The sequence below is a fragment of the Chiloscyllium plagiosum genome, chromosome 19 (assembly GCF_004010195.1).
Source record: "Chiloscyllium plagiosum isolate BGI_BamShark_2017 chromosome 19, ASM401019v2, whole genome shotgun sequence".
Lineage (NCBI taxonomy): Eukaryota > Metazoa > Chordata > Chondrichthyes > Orectolobiformes > Hemiscylliidae > Chiloscyllium > Chiloscyllium plagiosum.
Window position 1 is genome coordinate 15,945,792 of NC_057728.1, and position 21,598 is coordinate 15,967,389.

The 21,598-nt window shown below is 41.1% G+C and overlaps 1 protein-coding gene across 4 annotated transcripts in view; it reads left to right on the top strand.

The window, feature by feature from the left end:
- Window positions 1–21,598, top strand: part of aass (aminoadipate-semialdehyde synthase) — a 74,510-nt gene that overhangs the window by 35,013 nt on the left and 17,899 nt on the right. For all 4 annotated transcript variants that reach the window (XM_043709193.1, XM_043709191.1, XM_043709192.1 and 1 more), the window contains exons 9-16: window positions 1,329–1,477; window positions 1,782–1,904; window positions 3,399–3,510; window positions 9,127–9,189; window positions 9,288–9,355; window positions 14,239–14,360; window positions 16,584–16,713; window positions 18,003–18,113. In XM_043709193.1, coding sequence (XP_043565128.1) covers window positions 1,329–1,477; window positions 1,782–1,904; window positions 3,399–3,510; window positions 9,127–9,189; window positions 9,288–9,355; window positions 14,239–14,360; window positions 16,584–16,713; window positions 18,003–18,113 — 878 coding nt within the window. The remainder of the gene's footprint in view (window positions 1–1,328; window positions 1,478–1,781; window positions 1,905–3,398; window positions 3,511–9,126; window positions 9,190–9,287; window positions 9,356–14,238; window positions 14,361–16,583; window positions 16,714–18,002; window positions 18,114–21,598) is intronic.

Consider the following 21,598-nt stretch of genomic DNA (forward strand, 5'->3'; position numbering starts at 1 on the left):
GCGGGTCGGTGTGGGGACTTGTTGGGCCGAAGGGCCTGTTTCCACACTGTAAGTAACGTAATCTAATCTAATCTAATCTGCAGTCCTCCCTTTCCCCCACCTTTACCAGATAATTCACCTTACGTAACTTCTCCTCAACCTGATGGGGACACTAAACCTCGCTTTGAATGGATTTCCTAGCACTGGTGACAGCACCAATACTTTATCCCCACGGGCAAACATGTCAACTTTAGATGTTCCATCTGCTTCTAACTCCATCAGCTGCTGTTCCTACTTCAAATGTTTTCTAACTAACTCACCTACTCGGCGTGAATGTTTCTCTCAGCTCCGATACATAATCCAATTGAACGTCTTCGGACCGATCAACTTTTCCTCAATTAATTCTAAAAGGCCTCTTACTTCCCCGTCGAGTTCAAAGGGAGTGAACTGAATGGATTCACTTGGAGTATCTCAAATGTCAAGCAATATAAATGGGATTCACCCCCCACCCCCTTCTCCGGCCTATCACCCTCACCTCCTTCCACCTATCGTATTCCCAGCGCCCCTCCCCCAAATTCCCCCTCCCACACCTTTTATCTCAGCCCGCTTGGCACACCAGCCTCATTCCTCTAGAAGGGCTTATGCCCGAAACGTCAATTCTCCTGCTCCTTGGATGCTGCCTGACCTGCTATGCTTTTCCAGCACCACACTTTTCAACTCTGGTCTCCAGCATCTGCAGTCCTCACTTTCTCCTACTCACCTCAATCTACATGGGGTAAGAATTTTCCCCTCTGGACCCTTTTGTATTTCTCCCCTCTCACCTTAAACCTATGTCCTTTAGTTTTAGACTCCCCTGGCATGGGGAAATGTTGTTGGTTATCTTCCTTATCGATGCCTTTCATGATTTTATAGACTTCCATCAGCCAAAGCTCAGTCTCTTACACCTGGGAAGTGGTGGTGGTGGGGTGAGGGGTAAGTCCCTCTCCTAATTCAAAATCTCCTTCTAATTCAAATCTTCCAGTCCAGGTAACGTTCAAATAAATATTTTCTGCTCTCTTTCTACTTTAATATCCTTTCTATGTTAGGGCAACTAGAATTGCTCATAATACACCAAATGTGGCCTTACCAACATCTTGTACAGCTGAAGCAAGACACCCTGACTCCAATACTCAATGCTCTGACTGATGATAGCGAGCATGCTGAGAGCCTCTTTCACCACCTTCAGCCCTAGATCTCTTTGTACTCTCAAAGTGGAAAGATCGAGCTTTTTGAGCATGTCTTGGCTAACTACTTTAAACTGTGAAGGCTTTATGCTTTAAAGATGCTAAAATGTCCACAATACTTTTTAGATTGCTCCATATACCACTTGTTTGGTGAACGGTATTTACTGGGATCCAGATACACCTCGATTACTTAACCGCTCAGATGCTTACAATTTGCTGGCATCGGCCAAAGACTTTGACACAGCTAGTGAAGGTTGCCCAGAATTACCCCACAGGTGGGTTGATTATAAACCAATGGTTGTAGCACTTGCTTACTTATGAATGGTTTATCAAAACGCCTTCCGTGAAAAGCGTTCACGCACAGATTTTCATTGTTGTGTTAAATGTTAAGGGGAGCAGGCTTGACGGACCATATGGGATAACTCTGCTTATACTTTCTTATATCTTTGACTTTTATTTCACTGTGTAGTGGCATATTTATACCTATCGCAACTCTCCAAACATGCACAAACTCTTCTTTCTGCTCCTAGTGTGTGAGTATTGTATAACGTGAGGTGTTGTGTTGTGTCTGTCTTCTAGGTTTTTGGCAATCTGTGACATTTCTGCTGACACTGGAGGTTCCATTGAATTTATGACTGAATGCACGTCCATTGACATGCCATTTTGTATGTACGATGCAGAACAACAGATTATTCATGACCGGTAGGATTCCCTATGTTGTTAACAGTAAATTACATCCAGGAGCTTCACACAGCACTGAATCAGTTGTTTCAAACGATTATCCTAAAGTACTTGCTACTCCCATAAATAATAATGCAATAATGAAGGTTTTTTTGATGTTACTTGAAGGTAAATGTTGTTCTGATCATCCAGGATGACTCCCTTGCTCTTCCGCAAAAATATTTTTGTGGATCTTTTAATGCCATCTGAGAGGCATTTAACAGTTTAATGTCTTACCTGAAACAACACTTCCAGCAGAGCAGCTGTCCCTCAGTATTCCACTCGAGTGTCAGACCAGGTTTTTCGTGTTCGATGCTGTGAAGTAAGACTTAAGCCAAAGCCTTTGTGACTCGATTTGTGGGAGAAAGTGAGGATTGCAGATGCTGGAGACCAGAGTTGAAAAGCGTGGTGCTGGAAAAACACAGCAGGCCAGGCAGCATCCGAGGAGCAGGAGAATCGACGTTTCTGGCATAAGCCTGAAGAAGGGCTTATGCCCGAAACGTCGATTCTCCTGCTCCTTGGATGCTGCCTGGCCTGCTGTGTTTTTCCAGTGCCACACTTTTCTGACTCGATTTGTGACCAATTTCCATGCAGGGCTTTTCTTTTCAAAAAAAGACTTTGACATTCCCTATGGTGGGGGAGACCAGAACTAGAGGGCATAGATTTAGAGTGAGAGGGGAAAGATTTAAAAGGGACCTTTCCATGCAGAGAGTAGTGCGTGCATGAAATAAGACGATGGAGGCTGGTACAATTACAATATTTAAAAGGCATCTAGATTTGTGTATGGCCAAGTTCAGGCCAATGGGACTAGATTAATTTAGGATTTCTGGTCGGCATGGACAAGTTGGACCGAAGCGTCTGTTTCTGTGCTGTACATCTCTCTGACTTTAAATAGAAGATTAAATCAAAAGACAATGAAGTATCCCCATTTAAATCTATACACAAGTAAGTCTGTATATTGTATGTGTGAGAATTCAAAATATTTGTGTTTTAAGCATCCAACAAAAATACTACTTGTATTCATGTGATGTCTTTAATGTTGCAAGATATCTAATGGAAGATTGCAGGAATACTCAGGCTACAAATTGGGACCATAACCTTGAAGAAAGGGGCATGTTTTAATGAGCATCTTAAAGGAGGAGAGAATGATGGAGTGGGAAATAATTTGAGAGAGGATACTAGAGTCTAGGGCTGAGACATTTGAAAGCATGGTGGCATAAGCCAGTTGAGCTTAACACATCCATTTGCAGTTAGAGGATGAAAATTGGCCCCAAGCAAGCCCAATGTTTCCTGATTTATGTTTTTGAGGGGGGTGGGTAGGGGTGTGGTGTGTGTGTCCATCCAAGCAAAACTCCATATTAAGGGCATGCCTTTGGAAAATCTCTTCTTAATTTCAGACACTCACTTCAAAAGCAAGATTTTCCTCCACAGCAGATCTGGGTTAATTGCAATGTATATAATTGTTTTTACTTGCAGCCTAGAAGGCAATGGGATCTTGATGTGTTCAATAGACAACCTGCCTGCACAGCTGCCAATTGAAGCCACGGAATACTTTGGAGACCAGCTTTGCCCATATATATGGGAAATGGTAAAATGCATGGTCATAAGGAAAGGATGTAACCAATGACATTGTGTGGTCTTCCCCCTCCTGCCCCCCAACTACATCCCACTTCCTCCCTTTTGTTGTCAGGCATGAGTTCTAAGCATCCCGGTCTTGGATCAGCTGCTCTAGTTTGTCACTTACCTAGTGTTTGGGGAGATCTTACTCAACAAATGACAGACAAAGCAGATAGAGCAAGATATTCCTTGGGGGTTGGAAACTAGTTCCGATTGCTTGAGGTAAATTAGATCAAATCATTATGACCGCTCTATAGAGAGAGTTCAGTTTCCAGTGATTGATTGACTGAAAAAATCGCACAAAAAGATTTCAAGTTGTAAGACTTTTCCTGCAACAAGCTAAAAACATTGACTAAACACTGTTTTGCAGGCAGCACTCACTTTTAAACTACAAAAAAACAATTTCCATTTAAACTTTGAGCAGAGCTAAAATTTTTAGACAACAATTATACACCATTCTTTCAGTGGATACTTCATTCTCCAGGAACCAGTCTAAAATCATTCCTGATGGATTGATTTCTTTTTCCTTCCCCAGTCAGATAAACTTCCAGAATTGACTTTTACTGTAAGGGTTGCATTTCTTCTCTATAGCCTAAGCTAGGCAAGTCTTCCAACTGCCTTCAAGTCCCCAGCATTCTGCATGATTGCCAATAGAGTCAGCCTTTTCTCTGCTTCAGGTATAGGACTATCTGCCTCTGCCTTATCTGCTCTGTCTCTCGGGATGGTGCAGAATGATTTTGAGCTGCTGAGTTTCCTGGATATATTAGAAACATTATAACTGGATAATACAATGAGTTCCTGTGGATGTTTCCCTCCCCAAACTTACCTCCGTGGCACTGTGAATCACATGGGTCTGGCATCCTGTCAGAAATGTGAATTAGTAGTAATCGAGAGCCCTAATTCCACTATCTCTTGATATTTAAGAGACAGTTTAAAATATATCCATTTATAAAGTATGACATTCCTAACCTGACATTTCTGACCTGAAAAATCACCAGCTACACTCTTAATATGGAGCCTGAAGTGACCAGATTAGATGACACAGTATCCTTCATTATTTGACACACACTTTCAGGCAGTGCATTAATATCTTTATGCGGGCTAATCATTTTCCTTGTCATCTTTTAAACAAGCAACACATTAAATCAAACAGTGCCTAAAGGTTCATATTCTTTGTTCTACTATTCCAGTGTAGCACAAAGATTACTTTGCAAAAAATTAAGCAGTTGGTTTACATTTGTAAATGGTATAGTAAATAACTGCATCTTATTTGTAATGCATTGACACTTTTTTATTATACAACAAATGTAATTGGGAACATTGATTCTTAGGAGTAGTTAATTGGTTGTCCTTTGTTTTGCACTATAGGAATCCATCCCACTGTGGAAAAATGAGATGGCGCACCCATTTATTCTTTAGTTTTATTTTTACCTCGTCTATGAATGGTTTTAGCTAGTCTGCTTCCGAGCATTGCGATAGGGTTAGCATTCACATGCTCCGCAGGGAAGTTTAAATACTTTTTTGTAAGTCAGACCAAATCTCATTGATATGCTTAGAATGTTGGATATTTGAAACAAAAACTGAACATGCTAGAAATACTCTGGTCTGGCACCATCTGTTGAGAGGGAGATGGAGTTAACATTTCCGTTGATCACCTTCCCCAGATCTGGGAACACCGTGAGATGATCCCAAAATCAGGGAAAGGTTGGAAGGGAGTAAAGTATAAAAAGGGAGGTACCAATTACAGAGTAGAAGACAGGAGATTAAATCACAATTTGAATGAAAATGAGAAGCAAAGACAGGCTGTAATGGGACAATTCCCACCTCAGTCCACTGTGTGGAGTTTACCCATTCTCCCCGTGGGTTTCCTCCGGGTGCTTCGGTTTCCTCCCACAAGCCAAAAATGTGCAGGTTAGGTGAATTGGCCACGCTAAATTGCCCGTAATGTTAGGTGAAGGGGTAAATGTAGGGGAATGGGTCTGAGTGGATTGCGCTTCAGCGGGTTGGTGTGGACTTGTTGGGCCGAAGGGCCTGTTTCCACATTGTAAGTAATCTAATCTAATCTAATCTAAAGAAGCAAAGGTATGCCGAGAGGAGATGTAAATGGGCATAGAAGGATCACCATTAACAATTGTTGCCCAAATAAAAAGAGGTCAGAGAAAATGATCTGAAATAGTTGAAGTTTGTGTTAATGGTTGGAATCGGAAGCTGAGGTGCTGCTTCTTGAGCTCATGGTGGGCTTCATTGGCCCACTGCGAGGAGGTCAAGGAAGAGAGACCAGAGCTGGGTGAGGTGCAGATTTAAACTGACGAGCCACTGGAAGCTCAGGGACACTTTTGTGTACTGGAATGGTTGTTTGGCGAAGCAGTAATCCCGTCACTCCAAGAGACTGCATTATGAGCAAAAAGGAAAGGAAGAGTTGCATTTATGGTGGATTTAATGTCTCCTGTGAAATAAAACATGCTGACAGTGCAGCACTCCCTCAGCATTGCACTAAATTGTCAGCTTTGAGATTTAGATTCAAGTTCCAGAACCTTGTTATTCAGAGAGAGAGAGATTTCCACCAACTGAGCCATGGCAGGCCCAATATACAATATTGAAAGAAGTACAAGGGAATTGCTGTTTCACCTGAAAGCAGAGATTGAGGCCCTGGAGGATGCAAAATCAGGAGGAAAAAGGCTTGATGTTGTATCTCCTTTTGATTGCATGGTGAGGTCCTGTAGGAAACAGCGGAGTTGTTGGAAGTGGGTGGTTGAGGAGAGGACCATTATGTCACAGAAAGGATGTTCATTTCCATTGCAAATATTTGAAGTGAAGGGGAATGTGTATTCGGTGATGGTCGCAAATTGGGTCCTTGCATTATCAAACATCTCCATTCATTTCACAAGCACTGCCCTGGCGTGTTTAATTATTTGCTCTACTCCCGCTCTGATTTATTTACCATTGATTTCCAACAACGTTTCAATGAAGTTCAGTCTAAGTTTGAGGAACAGGATTTTATCTTTAGATTTGATGTTTTTAAAGTCTTCTGGAACCTACATTGAGTTGTCCAATTTGGCATCATAATCTCCATTTTTTGATGGCAGCTGTTAATAATGAATCTGCATTTTCTTTTCCATGATCTCTGCATCTCTTGATATATCTTCTATTTCTTGTCTCTTAGATTTTTACTATCATTCCTTTTCTCATCTGATTGTCCGTCCATCTGTCCTATCATAGACATCCCAGTTTATTCTTTCCTCCTTTTCCTGCCTTATTTAAAAACACATACTTTCCCAAAGTGTCACTGACCTAAAAAATTAAGGCCTGAATCTTTTCTTCAGGGTTGAGAGTGAAGAGTTGAGACAGTTCCGGGTTCGGCAGACAGATGTGGGAGTAATTGCCTCTGAAGTTGTGATTTCATTCTGGTACACCTAGCTTCTGTGGGAGTCAGGCCAACTGACCTTAGAACAAGTATGAAGTCTCATCGGTGTGAAGGCAAGCTGAGTAGAAGGCCTGACTTGACCCTCTGGCTCTATGTTGAAGAATTCACAGCAATGTTAACAATTAGGCACGGGCAATAAATGTCACAAACGCCCACATCCTGTGAATAAGTGAGAAAGCCATTTTTAAAAAAAGTGACATAAAATATCTCTGTAGCCCTTACCCTTCGCAACCTGTCAATCCCCCACACACTTTCCATTGCCAGCCATGCAACCTTTTTCCCCCAACCAATCTCCATTACCCATGCCTTCCATGTCAACATCAGTCCTTCTATCCATCCCAATTAGTCCTTTATAGCCATTGTGCCAACCTATGCATCTCTACACACTCAAGTCTCCTTAAAAGTGCTGTGCTCACTTTGTGACAACTTGTGCCAGTTTAAAAACCCCTGCCAACCACTCATTGCCCAACACCTATTATTCCAATTAACCCACCAGAGACAGGCATCAGGACCCGTGCTGAGATGAAATAAAGTTCAACATGTCAGTTGCAGAATTTATGCAAAAGAATAACCTCTTGCATTTTATAATTATGTTTACATAACTTAAACTACATAATCCCTTATAACAGCAATCCTTTCATTCAAGTGCTTAATTCCAGATATCAGCAATAATTGGAATTTGAGTGTCTTTTGCAAATTTGACTTGTTTTTCTAATCAACCTGTCCAGAGATGTTATTACACACCTCTGGAGCAGGTGGGACTTGAACCCAGGCTACCAATGTCCATAGGGAGGGGCACTACCACTGCCCCTGGCCCAAAAGAGGGCAATTCAAGAGTTCGAATCCAAGTCTGTAATCACTTGCAGCTGATTCTGTCTTTGGAATGGCAGGTACGGGAATGTGGTGCTGGAAAAGCATAGCAGGTCAGGCAGCATCTGAGGAGCAGGAAAATCGATGTTTCAGGCTAAAGCCCTTCATCAGGAAGGGCTGATGAAGGACCTTTGCTCGAAGCATTGATTTTCATGTTCTTGGTTGCTACTTGACCTGCTGTGCTTTTCCAGCACCACACACTCGACTCTAATCTCCAGCATCTGCAGTCCTCACTTTCACCTCGGTATGTGAATGTGACAGTTTAAGGTTGTGAAATCAGTCATGCATTAATTAATTAATCCAGTAATGGAAACATTGTCAACAGAACACAATAGCATTTTTTAAATTAAACATTAGCTTCTTTTAATGGAAAACCTTTGAAGTGGGTTGCTTTGATTCTTGCTTTTGACAGTTCCAAGGAGTATATTTATATCTAATGCACATTTGATGAATATGAACTTATGCACATTCATGTCTACATTTAAGTCTCAAAGGGTACCTGTCTCTTCCATGTGTATCTTCCCTTTCGGAGATTTCATCCTTAAGTACACTGTGCTTTGTATATACAATTTTGCAACTCTGTCTGCTAGTTAGTCTGCTTTGGTTTGTAAGCTGGAATTACTGAAATCAATCAGCCTTCTGTAGAATCTGTTTCATAATTTATTATGTAGTTTACAGTTTTAAAGTGCACTAATCCAGGGAGTTAGTCAGCATCTGATGAGTGTCTAATTATTAGGCCAGGATTAATGTGACACTGACCTCCCCTGGAGATGCCCTGGAATATCCAAAGAGATGCCTCACCTCTCCAAATCACTTGGCAAAATTTAGACCTGCTTTTACTAGGTCTGATCTGTGACATTATGTTTCATGTGCCTAGGTAGTCAAGATCAGACATGAATGGAGGGAGTTGTTGAGTTATCTTGTAGCTGGCTTTACAAAATGTGCATGCCCTCCCTCCCCATGCAATAAAGAAGTGATTTCAGATCTCCACCTTCTCAGGCCAGCCTGTTGGGCATTTCTGCCTTTCTCTGTTACTATTTAAGAATTCTCCAGTGTTTTACTTCCAAACAGTGGAATTTGTACTTGCCATTTCGAAGTGGTGAAGTTAATCTTTGAACAGCTGACTTGGATTGATATAGCATAAGTTCTTGTTCCTGGATAATGTATGTAGAGTTAATGTTTACAATTGGATTAGCTGCCTTTGTGGAGACTGACACACTTTTAGGCATGTTTTTTAAATCCAAATTTTATTTGATATTTCTAAAAGGAGTGTCTGATTTCCTTCAACTACAGTTGACCTCTGATGCTACACAACCCTTTGAAAAGGAGAATGGTTTAACCCCGGTTATTCGGAATGTAAGTGACCTTCAGCACTTCGCTTTGTGTATTTTATTGTCCGCCACAGCTCCAGTAACATTGTAACGTATGTGCTATTTCAAACTGATCACTTTTAGGCTGTAATTGCATCCAATGGTTCACTGACTCCAAAATTCAAATATATCCAGAAGTTAAGAGCGAACAGGTAAGCTGTACTCTTGTCTCAGCTGTCCGCCTTATTGTGACGAATGCTGTGTAAATCATAAGTATTAGAAATGTCAACTATTGCAGTGTTGCACTGAGCTTAGTTTTGTGGCATCTGATAACTTGGGGAGAAATTTATTGTGTTTCACTGAAATAATGAAATTATTTTAAATTGGATGTTTTCCATTGTTTTTTTTTTGGAGTTGGCGACTTACAGACTCATAGAGATGTATAGCATGGAAACAGACCCTTCGGTCCAACTCATCCATGCTGACCAGATATCAGAAATAAATCTTGTCCCATTTGCCAGTGCTTGGCTTATATCCCTCTAAACCCATCCAGATGACTTTTAAATGTTGTAATTGTACCAGCCTCCACCACTTCCTCTGGCAGCTCATTCCATACACACACCACCCTCTGCATGAAATGGTTGCCCCTGAGTCCCTCTTAAATCGTACCCTTCTCACCCTAAACCTATGCCCTCTAGTTCTGGACTTCCCTACCCTGAGGAAAAGACCTTGTCTATTTACCCTATCCATGCCCCTCATGATTTTATAAACCTCTATAAGGTCTTAAACCTAAGGACGTCATGTAAGTGTTTTTGACTGAGCTGGGATCTCGGGAGCATTTTAAAAATGAAGCATGGAGATCCTGATTCCAGGATTTTCACCCCATTCCCAGTGTTTCTGATTTCTGGGATTTTTTTTTGTGGGTGGCCTGCTGACTTCCATTGTGGAAAACAACTCCTCCCACTCCTCAGCAGTTTCCGTGGAGTCAGCCAACTTTCTAAAACACTGGGATTCATTTCATGTCAAAGGTGTTATTAATGGGTGGCACAGTGGTTAGCACTGCTGCCTCACAAGCTCCAGAGACCCGGGTTCAAATCCCGCCTCAGGCAACTGTCTGTGTGGAGTTTACACATTCTCCCCGTGTCTGCATGGGTTTCCTCTGGGTGTTCCGGTTTCCTCCCACAGTCTAAAGATGTGCAGGTTAGGTGAATTGGCCATGCTAAATTGCCCGTGGTGTTAGGTGAAGGGGTAAACGTAGGGGAATGGGTCTGGGTGGGTTGCTCTTCGGAGGGTCGGTGTGGACTTGTTGGGCCGAAAAGCCTGTTTCCACACTGTAAGTAATCTAATCTAAACTATAGTCTGCCTGAGAGAACATCCTCCTCATGACACCAATCTCAAGATAGGCTCCTCCTTCCACACCCTACACTCCAACTGTCCGTTGTGCAAAGGCCGGGCACTCCGCACATTGCAGAACAAACATGCTGCAGTGAAAGTTGGGGGAGGGGGCACAAAGCAGATGTGAAACCAGGTTGAAGATGCAATCAGATATGGAAGGAATGTGAAGGTCAATCCGGTAGGTGTAGAAAACATGGGCTGGATTCTGCACATGAGAAGTCTAGAAAGCTATATTATTATATATTATAATGTAAGAGCTTGACTGGTAAGGTGGATCAATTTAGCGCATTGATCAGCACATGGGAATATGATTTTGTTGCAATCACTGAGATATGGTTGAAGGGAGTACAGGACTGGCAGCTCATCATTCCAGGGTATCGAAGTTTCAGACACAATAGTGGGGGTTGGGGTGGGATGGGAGCACAGTAAGAGGGGTAGCGGAATTATATTATTGATAAAGGAAAATGTTTACTGCAGAAATGAGGGAGGATGCCTTAGCAGGCTTTTCAAATGCTGCCTTATAGGGGAGATTACTTTGCTGGGATTATACTCCAGACCTCTTACAAATCTTCTCCAAACTCGAAGACCTCTTAACAGTCAGAAGGAGATAGAGGAGCAGATATGTCAACAAAACACAAAAAGGTGTGAGAGAAACAGGGTTATAGTTTTAGGGAACTTTTACTTTGCTGGGATTGTCCTAGTGTGAAAGGATGTGACAGGGTGGAATGTTTAATGTATATCCAGCAGAGCTTTTTGCACTAGTACATAGGTAGACCCAAGTAGGCAGGCAGACTTAGATTTTTAAAGTTTTGTTTATTATCACGTAGATGGGGCAGTGCGGGACCTATTCCTAGGAAATGAAGCCAGTCAAGTACTTGAAGTTTGAATGGGGGCGGGGGGCATTATTTGGAGATAGTGACCATAGCTCTAGCTTCAAGGTCATTATAGAAAGGGATAAGGATAATGCAGAAATTAAGTATCTAAATTGGGGGAAGGCTGATTTCAATGTTATTACACAGAATCTGGCAAACATAGACTTGGAGCAGCTACTTGCATGTAAGTCTACATTTGGAAAATGTGAGTGTTTTTTTAAAAAGTGGTGTAGTGAAAATTCAGAGCAAGCGTGTTCCTCTTAAGAGCAAAGGCAGCCAGTTCAGGGAACCTCGCATATGTCAAGACAAATGTTTTGAGTGTTTGATAAAGAAAAAGACTGAAGCATGTGTCAGGTATGCATTAAAAAAGGGGAGGCTGTTCAAAAGTATAAAAAGGAAATTAAGAAGGCATAGAAGGGCGATGTATAAATTTGACAGATGGGACCAAGGAAAATACCAAGACTTTTTGTATGTATATTGAAAGCAAGAGGATAACTGGGGAAAGAGTGGGATCTGTTCGACATTAAGGAGGCTATCTGTGCATGGAGATCTTAAATATATACTTTGCATCTGTATTCACACAGGGGAAAGACACTGCAGCTCGGGATATCAGTTGGGATGGTGAGGTTCTAGAACATGTTAAGATTAGTAAGAATGAGTTATAAGATGCATTAGCGGTCTTTAGGTTTATAGATCTAGTGAGGTTGATGAGATGTATTTTAAGCTGCTATAGGAAGAAATGGAGGAGGTTGCTAGGGCCCCAGTGTTTATATTTAATACTCACTAGCCTAGATGACTGGAAGATAGTAAACATGGTTCCTTCATTCAAGAAGGGCAGCATGGATTAACCATGTAATTATAGACCAGTTAGTCTGACATCAGTGATAGGGAAATTATTGGAAAAAATTCTGAAAGACAGGAATTGAGCAGGGATAGACAGCACAGATTTGTTCAAGGCAGGTCCTGTTTGACTAAATTGATTGAGATTTTTGAAAAGGTGACTAAATATATTGATGAGGGTAGTGCAATTGGTGTGGTTTATATGGACTACAGAAATGGATCTTTGACATTGAAGGCTGGTCCGAATGGTAAGAGCCCATGGGATCCATGGCACGTTGGCAAATTGCATCCAAAATTGGCTTACAAACAGGTGCAAAGGGATGGTGGAGGGTTGTTCTTATGATTGGAAGCCTGTGACCCAGTGGTGAAAACAAGGGTGAGTGATGGGACCCTTGCTTTTATTACAAACATTAATAACTTGCATATGAATGTAGAAAGTTTAATTAATAAGTTTCAGACGACTCAAAAATTTGTGTTGTTGATAGGAGATTGGTCTCAGGCTACATCTGATATTGATCAACTGGTAAATTGGGTAGAGTGATGTCAGATTGAATTTGATTCTGTTAAGTGCAAGGGGATGCATTTTGGAAGGCCTGATAAAGGGAAGGATATACAATTGAATGATATATCCTTGGACGGTACTGAGGAACAAAGGGATCTTGATGTACACATCCGTAGATCCCTGAAGGTGTCAGCACAAATAGACAGGACAGTATTGAAGACATATGGGATGTTTATCTTTGTTAACTGGGGCTCCTCCTAGAATATAGGAGGAAGGAAGTCTTGTTACAACTTTATAAAACATTGATTAGACCACAGATAGAATTTGAGAGACAGATTGGCCATTTACATGTTCTACTGATTTAACCCTAGCCAGCTAAGGTTTCCCAGCCCTGGGACATTAGGCACCTTAAAGGAAGCGGGGCCAGGTTCAGCTAGGAAATAATTACTTTTTCTGCACTGCTTGTGGACCCAGAGGTGTACGTCCAAACTATGAAGCTTCATCACACAGCATCCATCCCTATCAGACCTTCTCTCTACACTAAGACCTCCAGGATTGATTGTAGTGCCTCACCAACGTTAGGGTTGGAATTGAGCTTCAGGAGCAGCGCATTATCTTTGAATTTGACACTCTACAGTCTTCTGGAATCAACTTTAAATTTTGATCATAATATCTGCCTCTGTCTTGTTCTATGTGTTCATTTTCTACCTTTGTTCTGTTTTGCTAAGTTGGCTTCATTTTGTTTCTTTCTTTGTTCCTTCATGTTGTATGCAGATGCTGTTTAAGTAGCAATTCATGTCACATTTGGACATAATCTTTGTTTCTTCAATATATCCATCAACATTCTTTTTGACTGTTGCAGCATGTAATCTTTTGTTACTTAATCTGCCCTAGCCTTGGACCTTTTGCAGATTTCCTTGGTGCTTCCTGACCTTCTCCCCTCCCACTAACTTAGAAACTCGATGTAAAGTAATGAAGAGGAATTGAAATGCAAGGTCACTGACTTTTAAAAGACAAACTCCATTTATCCCCAGGGATACTGCCTTATTTGTTTTTTATTTCCAGTTTATTCTTATTTTCAGATATCTAGCATCTTCAATAGTTTGTTTTTGTATTTAGTATTGGGTCAACCTGCTCTAGAGTCCTCACTACCCAACTGGAAGATAAATCTATCAGTCAGATTAACTGCCAGCGAGGACCCTGTCAAATATGAAAGACATACAGTATTTAGTTTCATTTATCTCCCTTCACCTGCCTAGGTAGCTTGTCCTGCTGATATCCCAGACACAGGCAGTATGTCATATAATTTCATGAATTTTATTTGGTGCTACACTTATCGATTTTAAAATCAATTTTGGATCAAATAGAATTTAAAATTAAGTTTATCTGTTTGCATGCAGTTTGTACATGTTTTTCTCTAACAATCCTTGGAACTGTGTCATTTGACAGTCTGCCACTCCTCTAACCTGCATTCTGGTGTTTTTAGGGAGTCTGCTCAAATTAGGAACATGAGTGCAAAAGGTCGGGTGTTGTTACTTGGTTCCGGTTATGTATCAGGACCAGTCTTGGAGTATTTCACCAGGGACACGGATATTGAGGTGACTGTAGGTAAGCACCCCTTTCGTACCTTTTAAAGTTTGCTTTTATTGGGTTTTGCTTTAGTCATCATATTGGCCTGGCAGCTATGTGTAATAACATGGAAAATGAACTCAAGAAAATTCCCTCTGGTATTTCTGTTGAGATTGTCAATGGATAGAAACAAAGATGAGCAAAGTAAGTATTTTTGAAAATGTTCACTGAGTAGTAACTTTTCATGAATGGAAAATTAAAATTATTGGTGACCTTAAAGTGAAAACTGTAGCAGCAATTAAAAACTCTAGAAATACTCAGCAACTCACTCATTGCCAAAAAGAAAAAAATGGAGATTACTTTTTTTGATGTTTCAACAGTAATGTGTTTCAACAGTAATGCATTTCGCAACTCCATGGGAAGTTTGGTCAAAATATGTGAATATACCTTTTCTCTCCCTAATTGGAGTAATTAAAAACATTGTTCTACTTCTCAAACATTCTTACCAGCACTGCTCCTGCTCAGTTTACTCCATAATTGTCTCCTGTATTTTTAAATTTAAAACAAAGAAGTTCAGAAAAAGTTGCTCTTTATCAATCCACTGCACATTCCAGGGTTTTCAAAAAAAAAAAGTCCTGAATCTCTGAAATAAGTGAGCTGATCTAAAAGGTTGGAGCTGATAAATGATTATCAGTTAAGCTATGATTAATAGTTAAGCTATTGATCACGAAGGAAGGGGGTGAGAAGTGGTCTGAGCTAAGGACAGTGAAGGAACAGTAATAGATATATTCAAGTCAGGATAATGAGTGGCTTGAAGAGGAACCTGAAGGTGGTGATGTTCCCATGTATTTGTTGTTCTCTTAGATGATTGTGGTCATGGGTTTGGAAGGTGCTATCTAAGAAGCCTTGGTGAATCTTGTAGATGGTACGCACTGCTGCTACTGAGCATCGGTGGTAGAAGGAGTGGATGTTTGTAGATGTACTGCCAATTGAGACTTGGATGGTGTCAGGCCTTTTAGGATTGCTTGAAGCTGTACTCATGCAGTCAGGCAAAAGGAGAGTATTCCTTCAAGCCCCTCACTCGTATGTTCTGTGTGGCACACAATCTTTGTGCGGTCAAGAGGTGAGTTCCTCACTGTAGGGTTCTTAGCCTCTGACCTGTTGTTGGAACCACTGCTTTAATATGGCTAGTCCATTTTAGTTTCTGCTTAATGGTAAACCACCCCACCCCCACCCCCTCATCTCCCCCCCGCAACCCTGCCAAGGATATTGATCTTGGGGATTGAGAGATGTTTAATACCATTGACTGTCAAGCGAAGATGATTAGATTCTCTTTTTGGAGATTATCAATGCCTGCCACTTATGTATCATGAATGCTACTTGCTACTTTTCAGCCCAGTCTGGATATGCCCAGGTCTCCTTCCAGGTGCTCCCTTCATTTGGCCATGGACTGCTTCAGTAGCGTCCTACAATGATCAATGTTGGATCTGCAAGCATTCAGCATAATTATTTGCAAGTAAGAAGATGAGGCAGAAAGCCACGTGTTCAGTTTTGCTAATGGTGTAAATGCAGTTGGCATTTATTTTGTGTCAGGAGAAAGTTAGGTCTGCAGATGCTGGAGATCAGAGTCAAGAGTGTGGTGCTGGAAAGGAACAGCAGGTCAGGCAGCATCCGAGGAGCAGGAGAATCGATATTTCAGGCATAAGCCCTTCATCAGGAATTTATTTTGTGTTCATCAGTTGTGATTGTTAATGTCAAGACTGACATTTATTGTCCAACCCTAATTATCCTTTCTCAAAAACGGTCATGATGAGCCTTTTTGAACTGTTTGACTTTCTACTTTAAATATTCTCAGATCTTTGTATGCCAAACCTGATTAAGATCTCCTGAAAAATTGAATCTCCAACTGTAGCATTCCTCAGTGTGGCATGAGAGTGTCAGTTTAGATTTTGAAATCAAACTTCTGGGTTAAGACTTAAACACACAAGCGTTTGAGGTGAGAGATTTGAGTGCTCTCACTGTCAAAGATGCCACACACAAAGGAATAAGGACTGAGCATTCGCTGAATAAAATGAAGAGTTTGAACATGTACAAGAACTGCTTTAATATCTCCCTTCAAAATACATAATGTTAGTTGGAAAACTGAACAAAATAAAACTTTTAGGAGAATTCTTATGATTGTATTTTGTATACTTCATATTTTTTTAATTTGAGCAGATAACAAGAAATTAAGCTAATATCTGATTTTATTTTGTTTGACAGCATCCGCACTCCAAGACCAGTTAGAAAAACTGACTGCTAATTACAACCATACAACTCCAGTTACACTAGACATGAAGAAGGATAGGGACAAACTCACCTCACTAGTGAAATCCCATGACCTTGTGATCAGGTTAGTTCATTGTCTTTGTAAGGCCTAATGTCTCCTTTTTCTTTTCCCTCTTTTGTCTTCTCCCTTCCTTGGTGTCAAGGTAAAGCTGGTTGCTTACTCTCCTCCACCTGTTAGTCACCCATTTCTTTTCTAATTCCACTGTGCTAAAGCCACTCTTACCACAGTGTCCTTCCAGCTAATCTTAAGCCGTGCTCGCCATGTCCTTCATGGTAATCTCACCTCTGTCATTTGTTTCATGTTTCCACTCTCATTCAACAACTGATGACAATACCATTTCAGTGTCCAGTTGGCTACTTCCCTCAATGTTCCCATTGTGTTCACTGACTCCCCCCCCCCCCCCCTCCAGGCCCCATATACTCTAAAGATGTGCAGGTTAGGTGAATTGGCCATGCTACATTGCTCATAGTGTTAAGGGAAGTATGAGTTAGGTGCTTTAGTTAGGGGTAAATGTAGAATAATAGGCGTCTGGGTGACATTTGGAGGATTGGTGTGGACTTGCTGGGCCAAATGGTCTGTTTCCACACTGTAGAGATTCTAAGTTTACTGGTTCCTGAAATTATCCTTTCTTGTCACTCCAGGCATCTATCTCTGCATCCACATTGGATCATGTTCCTCTCTTCTTGACCCTGTCTAATTTTCTGCACTATTTGCTTTTCAACAAGCTCACCAATTGAAATGTCTTCCTTCTTTCTAATCTGCCAATCACCTTTCTAAGTAAATGAGGGCGTTCAAACTTGTTCTTTCAATGATAAAGTTTCATCTGTTTTAGGGATCTGTTTCACGATGTTCCTTTAGTGTAGTATATTAGTGTTTTGCTGAATAGAGCCCTGGAACAGTGGGAAGGTAGCCATACTGCTATGGTGCTGTTTCAGTGCATTATGGAAAGATTCCTGATTACAACTGAAGAGTTTAGAGAGAGAACTGAAAAGGTATAGTGGTTCCTTCCAGGGATGGGGGACCTTAATAGGATCTCCCAATAGTGTTGATTTTTGGGATAAATAAGAGAATAATGGAGGAGGGCTACATGTGGGGATGATTAAGAGAAAGTTTTGTACACTATTATCACTTGTTAGCTTCAGCCTGAATAATTGCTGCAAATTGCTGATTTGGAGGAACTTGTCATTGGTTCCCTTATCTCTCATCTGTCACCAGCCTACACTGTATGTTACAGCCCTGCCCTCCCTGTCGCAGATTCTCCTGCCCCTCTACTTGGTCTGTCACAAACCGAAGCTGCCCATTGGTTGTTGCTCTAAAACAATCTTGATGACTTTTTTTGTACCCTTGTGTAGTTTGCTGCCTGGTGTTTTTCATCCCGTGGTGCTGAAGGAATGCATCGAACAAAAAGTGAACATGGTGACAGCAAGCTACCAGTCTCCTGAAATGAAAGAAATGCACCAAAGGTTGGTAATGCTGAAAGAGCCAGTTACTCAAAAGTGGAGCTTTACCTGTTGTTCCTTTTAGTCTCTGCTATTGAACTTCCAGCTGAATGGAATGCTATTTAGCTTTGTATTTGTCAAGTGTATTGACTTTGCCTGAAAAGAAATTTTATAAAATGTATGTAAGTTCCCCAGTGTACCAAGTTTTGAGAGATTTCAACACCGTAAGTTAGGAAGAACAGTTTTGAGTGGCAGTAAGTAGACTGAATTTATCACCAAATGAATGAAAGGAGAGTTTAAGATTGCTACTTAGAGGATTAATAGGATTTGGCATACTGTAGCAGTAATGGACCTAAATCTATGTAATTTTCAAAGCAGAATGTTCAAAATTTTGGCCAAGAAAGGGATTTAAGGTAAGAGGCCAGAATTTAGCAACCTTCTAGAAATGGCTGGGAGGTGCTTGTGATGGGGTGAGGAGAAATAGCATGCGAGGGGAGGTGGTCAGGAAATGTCAAGGAAAGATGGCACTCAGGGTTCCTGCTGTCTTGTTACATGTTATCCTGTCAGCCTTCTGGTTAGGTGCTAGAAGGGCTGAGAAGGTATAGTAGCAACTCATTGGCTCCTGGTGTCCCATAAATAATGGAGGCAGGGCTATCCCTCGTTATTCAGACTGTTGTCAGGACCCTTTACCATGCTGATAAAATTTCACTAGTTATACAATTTTAGCAGTGAGCACAGATAAGCACAAAAAGTAGTACGGCTTCTTGTGCTGTCAAATCCTGTAACTATACAGAGCTGCTTTGTGCAGAACATGACAGAAGATGTGACCTTGCTGGCTAATCTAAGAATGTTACATTTACAAGGTAACCTGGTATGAGTAATGAATAACTTTAAAAGAAATAATGACAACTCATAAACACCCCGACTATAACATGTAGTATCACTGAAAGTGCAATATGACATAGACTTGTCATAGCTTAAGCTGAAGGCATATACAACACTTCATTGCTTGCATGGTGCAAAATTAGAAATAAGATGTAGCATTTATGTAATGCAGAGAGACTGGATAACTGTGAATACATTTTGGAATTGTTTACCCTCCTCCAATTCCTCAGTCTTGACTCCACTAGCACCTCATTCAATGTAGCGCAGCCATGATCATGTTGAATGACGGAGACTGCTTGAGGCGCTGATGGCCTACCCCTGTTCCTTATGGACACGTTATCCTTCCTTTCCCCACTCCAGCCAATGCATTTTGCTTTTCTCCCATTTTGTTCAAGCTGTCATGTTCCCCCTTCCCCAGTCCACGTGATATTCTCAATCCTTCTGTTTGCTGGCTTCTGGCATCCGTTGGAGTGGCTCAGACTCCATGCTACTGCTGTCACAGGGGGATTGAAATCTGCTGCAGGCACTCAGCAATGTTTTGCTCATGATTCGCAATTATGGAAATGATTCCTGACAACAGAGTGCAACAATATTCAGTCTGAAACTGCAGTGGCAGATAACAATGACAATCTGTGTAATTTGCATAGCAACAAGTGAACACTGAATCTAAAACTCAGACATCTGAGTATAATGTTTGTCATGTACTTTGCTAATCATTAACCATTTGCTATCTGTACTTGCTTGGAATTTGATATTTTGTTCAATTCCTGTTAGATCTAAACTTAACTTTGTCTGGTTAAGTGCTGTGTTTTGAGTTGTACTGTAACCTTCATGGATTTGGTTCCACTAACCAACTGCTCTCAAGATCATGAATTGCTAATTCAATCAATGATGATCTGTGGTCCTCTGTGCAAGGTTCACATTCCTGGTTATCTTTGGAGGAATGATGAAAAGTCTCACAAATGCCTTTTAGCCAGTTTTCACTCTGGCTCATCAATATTTTTAAAGTGAGAGGAGAAAGATTTTATAAGGACCTGAGGGGCAACGTTTTCACCGAGGATGGTTAGTATGTGGAATGAACCACCAGCGGAAGTTGATATATGCAGGTACAGTTACAACATTTAAAAGACATTTGCACAGACTCCTGAATCAGAAAGGTTTGGGGAATATGGGCCCAACGCAGGCAAATGGGATGAATTCAGTTTGGGAAACTTGGTCAGTATGATCAAGTTGGGCCAACGATTCTGTTTCCATGATTAATCACTCATGTTTTTCTATTAGTTGCAGTGCAACAAGTGGGATATTTAACAGGTCCTTAACCTTGATTTCTACTAATCTGATATCAGGCTATAATGCTGGTGGAACTTTGCCCCAATAATAGACTTCAGTACACACCAGTGATTCACGCATGAGCATTCCTACAGAATAATTACAAACTCTAACTTATTCTCTGTCCGGAGATTTAATGTTATTTACAGAACAGACTTGATCTTCTCATTTATTTCCCTCCTCACTCCCTCCTAACTTGGTCTGCAATTATCTACCCAATTGTGCTTGCCTGAATTTACAAGATGCAAACTGCACCATAGCTATTGGATTTAAATCCACGCATCTAAGTGGTGAAAATCATTTGTAATTTCTTTTTACAGTTTAAAACTAACCCATTTAAAAACCGCGTGTAAGAGTGATGACATGCAGAGGCAACACCTCAGCACCGAGCTAGATATTATTACACTTGTATTGCAAAGTGACAAATAAATGCTTTTATCATATAACTGTTAACAATAGCATGATGATAATTAAGTATACAAATGGTGTATATTCGTGTAAACCTGTTCTACACTTGTAATTATTAGATTAGTAGCACTAGCAATTACAGATCTACTAAGATGCCATGGTCTTTAGACTTTTCATAATCCATGAAGTCAATCAAATATCAGAGACCGAGCTAAAATGCAGCAGACTATTTAAGAAAAACGTGCTGAACTGAGTATGAAGGAAGAATGTAACCCTTCACTTTCTTGTGCATTCATGGAACTAATGTTCTCTACTGGGAGAGAAAAAAATGATAGTTCAAGAGGAAAAGGGCTGGACAACTAACTCGGGATGAATCTAAACTTGTGAATGCCATCTCTCAGCTGGTGAATTCTTTAGAGGATATCTCTGCTTAATTCAGCAAGTTGAAGATCTGGAGCAACTTGTATGTAAAACATATGGGCAGCACGGTGGCACAGTGGTTAGCACTGCTGCCTCACAGCGCCTGAGACCTGGGTTCAATTCCCGCCTCAGGCGACTGACTGTGTGGAGTTTGCACGTTCTCCCCGTGTCTGCGTGGGTTTCCTCCGGGTGCTCCGGTTTTCTCCTACAGTCCAAAGATGTGCAGGTCAGATGAATTGGCCATGCTAAATTGCCCGTAGTGTTAGGTAAGGGGTAAATGTAGGGGTATGGGTGGGTTGCGCTTCGGCGGGTCGGTGTGGACTTGTTGGGCCGAAGGGCCTATTTCCACACTGTAATGTAATCTAAAAAATCTAATCTAATATCAGACTCAGCAGGAGCAACGACAGATAAAATCAGCTTAAATTCAAAACAATGCTGGAGAAATGCCAGACCTTGCAAAAATAGCT